At 44.6% G+C, this 5,230-nt stretch overlaps 1 protein-coding gene across 1 annotated transcript; it reads left to right on the forward strand.

Annotated features, from left to right (window-relative positions):
• The first annotated feature begins 469 nt into the window (after positions 1-469).
• Positions 470-2,181, forward strand: LOC124646671 (probable inactive serine/threonine-protein kinase fnkC). The gene is made up of 6 exons (XM_047186757.1): positions 470-484; positions 599-774; positions 995-1,161; positions 1,384-1,675; positions 1,770-1,936; positions 2,027-2,181. Exons 1-6 carry the CDS (start codon positions 470-472, stop codon positions 2,179-2,181), a joined length of 972 nt encoding a protein of 323 aa, XP_047042713.1.
• The last annotated feature ends 3,049 nt before the right edge of the window (positions 2,182-5,230 follow it).

The following is a 5,230-nucleotide window of genomic DNA, read 5'->3' on the forward strand; positions in this document are numbered from 1 at the left end:
ATGGACATCTTTCATGAGTTGGTTAATAATGGGTTTCGTAATGCAACGTCTTGGCTTTGTTCATGCGTTCATGAAGAGCGACGTGTTTGCCAATTTTCAGTCTGCTTTCTTTGCGAAGCTCTTGATGTTTGTTCGTTTTATTATTAGGTGTGACTATTTATCAGTCGACTATCAAATCTAAGTTGCAACTCATGTTGCAACTCGTAACTAGCACGAACCATAATGCAAATTAAATGGTGCAGGATTTAACTGAGTATGAAGTTAGTTCTCAGCTAGCTGAGAACTAGCAAATCCCTTTATTATTTGGTTGAAACTTGAGATCTGCACTGACTATGAAAATTACCATGTTATTTTATTTCTATTCTGCTGTGCATAACTCTATTTGTTTTTAACTACAAACTTTTCATTACATGGCACGGTGATTGATTTCGATTGCAGAGGATTCCTGTGCAAAGGAAGTGCAAGAGCTATGGGCAACTCGTGTGTTAGTGCCGGCTGCAGTAAGGATTTCGTTTTTAGCTTCGCTTTGCTTCTTCTTACAGTAAAACTTGTGTGATAGTAATCTGAGCCGCTAAGCTATGTGTTGTGATTTGTTCAGGCACTTACTGTTGTAAGAATTATTGTTGTTGTTGCAGGAGGATCAAACCAGGGATCCGACGACGCGGTGCAGGCATCCTACAACTACAAGTGGACAATCGATGGTTTCTCCTCGCTTCTTGACAGGGGTACAGGCTGGACCTACTCAAATGTGTTCCACATGCGGGGGCTTAACTGGTACACCTATTAGCATGCTCTTTCTTTCAGCTATTTTCCAAGAGAGAGCTGTGATGCATACAATGTCATGAACATAATCCATTCTCACATTTTTTTGCATATTCCCATTTTATCTGATTAATATACGCCAGCTAAAGAAGTCTTCTCACTTGTTTCTTGTCAACTCCTCTCTTGACTTTTTTTTAATCTGAGGTGACCTTTCTCTTGATTTGATTCGCAGGCACTTGAAACTGAAGCCAAGGGACACAAAGAGTGGCGACCCAAATGAATATGTTTCTCTTCGGCTTCAGCTGACCAGAGATTCTGTGAGGTCTGGCAGGGTCGTGAAGACAACTTTTAAGTTCTTGATATATGACCAGTTATATGGAAAACACCATCAACACCAAGGTACCTTAGGAATGTTTTACTAAACCTACTGTTGTTGCAGCAAGTTGTCCTATGTATCATCTTCATGCATTAATAAAATGTCCTTTGTCAAAAACGGCTAGTCAGTCACTAGATTGATAGTGTAACTTATAACCTGTTTCACAAGAAAAAAAACAACAGTTCTCCAGAAAATATCATATCAGTTATTTGTTTCTGCCTTACATTTAAGAATTTGGTTTGCAGTTAGCCACGATTTCCAGAGTAAAAGCAGAACCTCTGGGACCTCATGCATGATTCCTCTCGCGGCACTGAAGGAAAAATCCTCTGGATTTCTTGTCAACAATAGCTGTGTTTTCTGTGTCGATTTCATCTCAGTTAACATTGCTAAAGCTAAGGGTGCGTCAGAGAATCTGTTTGTTCAGAAGATGAACAACATCTGCAGTAAACCCGAAGTCTACACCTGGAACATTGAGGACTTCTTTGCATTGGAGAATCCGAGCTTCTCTCCAGAGTTTGAGCTCAGTGGACACAAATGGTGATACTTACCGTCTTCAATTTGCAGTGCTTAACATGACTCATAATTTTAACTCTTAATTACTAGTTTCATACAGAACTTGCTGAAATTTCAGGTCCATCAAGATCTATCCATCTGGAGATGATATGAATGGGAACTACCTCTCCTTGTACCTGGTCATGAAGGTGCCGGATACACTCCACAAGAACTCTGCAAAACTGATAGAAAGTAGCATGTCCATCAAAAACCTTGGAACTGGCAAGGACTTCACCACAGGAAAAGGTTCGCTCTTTTGTGCAACGAACAGGAGTTCAGATGCTAATTGCACTGTTATCATCACACTTCCTGACTGAAACGTTGTTTTCTCTTTAGGTCGGGAGGAGTACTCGAAGAATTTCGACAGTTGGGGATGGGACAAGTTCATATCGCTGGAAGATTTCATAGACCCGGCAAATGGTTATCTAGTGAAAGCAAAGTGCTGCATTGAAGTTGAGCTTGCTGTCATTGGTTCCTCCAGGATGAAGTAGCTAGATTACCGCATATGTTTATGCTAATGTGTGCTTATGTGCTTAGCTTGATTTGTAATTCTCTTCTCGTGTCGTTACAACTCTAAAACTTCAAATCACAAAGGAACATTCAATTCGGAAATGGGTATCTTGTCAGGTTGCTGGTCATGTCTTTTTGGTGTAGTGCCATGATGAATGAATGGATATGCAAAACTAGCAGATGAGATCATGAGAACACGTCTGAATTATGCCATGCTTGAGTCAACCTATTTGGTTTGTTTGTAATGTGCCGGGTGACATCATCATCAGCACCGATGAGTCCCGCAAGAAGGCGCATGTCAGTCCCCTAGCTTACTCCTCTAGTGCCGACAGAGAGGTGCAGCTTTTAAATGTTTGCGCATAAAGTCTCGTAAACGCTCCATATCGGTGTCCGATGCGGCAAATTTGAGAAAAATAACCCAAACTTGAAACAAAATCGAAAAATAAACCTTCGACAAAAATATTACACGAAACTAACCCTTTCGGATAGCGCCTATTCGAGCGGCGCTGCACTCCACAACATAGCGCCATTTGCATCGGCGCTACACTTCCTGCTACTATGGCGAGGCAGGGCTAGGCTGTGGCCCACCCCGTGTTATGTAGAGCCCCTCACTTGGGCACTATACTATTGAGTGTAGCACCGCTGAGAGTGTTCATCATAAGGACAAGGACGCTTTTTTGAAAGGAAACATCGAGCCAGACCAGGATGAGGTTGACTTGGTGTTCAACCGTAGCCCTAAGAGCATCTCCAACAGGCGCGCCATATAGGTCGCACGCTATATAAACCGCCGATATGCAGTGCCGGAGCGCGAAATTGTCCCTCCAGCAGGCGCTGCAATTTTTTTTTGGGCGCGGGCCGTTTTGCTTAATCCTAGGCGCTATTCTTTGCGCTCCGGCTGCAGCGCGCGGTATCGCTCGACGCACGCGCGAGAAAACCCCGCGCTGAAACTTCCTCCCGCGCTTCGCCGCCCCACCGCCCAATCGCGCCTCCGCGCGGCCGCCGGCACAATTCCGGCGATGGACGCGCCCTCCGGCACCCGACCGACCCCTCCCTACTCCATTCCACCTGCCGCCGCCTCCGCCGCGCCGCCGCCCCATGCGCCAAACGACTATGGGAGCATCGGTGGGTGGTGTCTATGGACCATGGGAGCACCACCGGGAGGATTCGTGGCCTCTATGGATCCTACTATTCCTCCTTCAAGCCAAGGTGTCGATGAAGAAGAAGCAAAAGATGGCGATGACTTGGAAAATGCGGAAGTGTGAGATTCTATCTTGCATTTGTGATATGCAAATTGTGTGTTGCACTTTGTTTCTATTTGAACCATATGTTGTGTGTGGTTGTTAAACTACATCATATTGTGTGTGGTTCTTAAACTATGTGATGTGTGTGTTGCACTTTGTGTCCATTTGAACTATGGTAGATCATTTGTTTCATGATTTATGTGAGTATTTGATCTTGTTAAATGCATAGTAGTGTATCAAAGTTGTTTTCCGCCGGTGCGTGCTGTATTTTGGAGCGCCCACGCACGCGTTGTATGTTAGAGCGTCCGGTGGGGGAAAATTCAGCGCAGCGCGCGGTAAACGTTTACAGCGCGATCGCAGCGACATATAGCGCCCCGAAATGTAGTGTGCCTGTTGGAGATGCTCTAACTATGCGTATGTCTTGGAACAAGTTAGGATTGATTTGAATTGGATGAACCCAAATTATGTTGTTGAGTTGGAGGGAAGGCATAATACGGGTTCAGAATGCATGTTCGTTGAAAGATAATGCATATCAACTCCGAGCGATGTTGGGTTGCATACAAGGAGGTACGATGGCCGAATCACTAGATAAGGCTCTTAAGTTGTTTGCCACCAATAAGGTTGATAGTACTTTGCACTTGGACTTCAGCCGGCTTGCCTCCCCGTTGAATGGTAGGAATTCATAACAAACCAATAGGAAATGAGAGAACTTCGTTGGAATCAAGAAGACATGATGCAAACATGTAGCCCGATTCCAACGATCCAAGACGGAGTATTTGAAGAGGCACGATGAGTATGGGAACGATGAGAATGAGGCTGAGCTCCACGACAACAATATGTTGGAGATGTGGATAAGTATTATACACAAGAAAATATGGACCGTGACCTCCCGTATAGTCGATGATATGCATCGGACCCGGATGACGATGGTCCTCATGAAGAAATTGATGAGGGGTTCTTGGCCAATGAGGCCGAAATCCACGACACGGTGTTGGGACGGGATCATCGGGTGCTTTAACAAGGTGCTCAATGGTGTCCATGCATTTCCCATGACAACAATAGTTCGATATACATTCAACAAGTTGAGTATGTATTTTATGAACTACTTAGATAAAAATGACAAGCAAATTACGAGAATCTTCAAGAAGAACAAGCACAGGTATAAGTACCCACCGAAGATTGACTAGTGGATGGAATTTCAGTTAGAGAAGGCGGATTCCCAAGTTGCCACACTGTTTGATAAAGATGAGCTTATTTACCAAGTTGACGAGCCACGAGGAACCACGGCCGATGGTGTCCAACATTGTGGCCGAGCATCTAAGTTCTCGCTCAAAGTTTGTGATTGTACATCTGGAAGACCATCGTTGCTTCATCTCGCGTGCTCACATTTGCTAGCGGCAGCCCGCACTCGACATATGGACTATAACCACCCGGCCATTCACCGTGAGATATTCCGAGTTCTCTATGGAGACCATCAAGAAGACATGGGAACCAAGATTTCAACCATACCTTGACCAATATCAATTTCCGGAGTATCATGGAGTTCAACTATGGCCCGATCCAGAATTGAAGATGATTAAACGTGGAAGACGCAAGACAAAGCGTTTTAGGAGCGACATGGACGGTTGGGGCTGTGATGGTGCACGAGAATGGTGCACCGACCAATTCCAAGAGTCTCATGAGAGAGCCTATTGTGGCATGTGCAATGGTGAAGGAAACAATTCAAGGAAATGTGAACAAACAAAGAGAGCTAAGGGAAATGATGCTAGCACAAGCCGAGTCCATAGCT

This window comes from Lolium rigidum, chromosome 4, assembly GCF_022539505.1.
Source record: "Lolium rigidum isolate FL_2022 chromosome 4, APGP_CSIRO_Lrig_0.1, whole genome shotgun sequence".
In the NCBI taxonomy this organism is placed as follows: Eukaryota; Viridiplantae; Streptophyta; class Magnoliopsida; order Poales; family Poaceae; genus Lolium; species Lolium rigidum.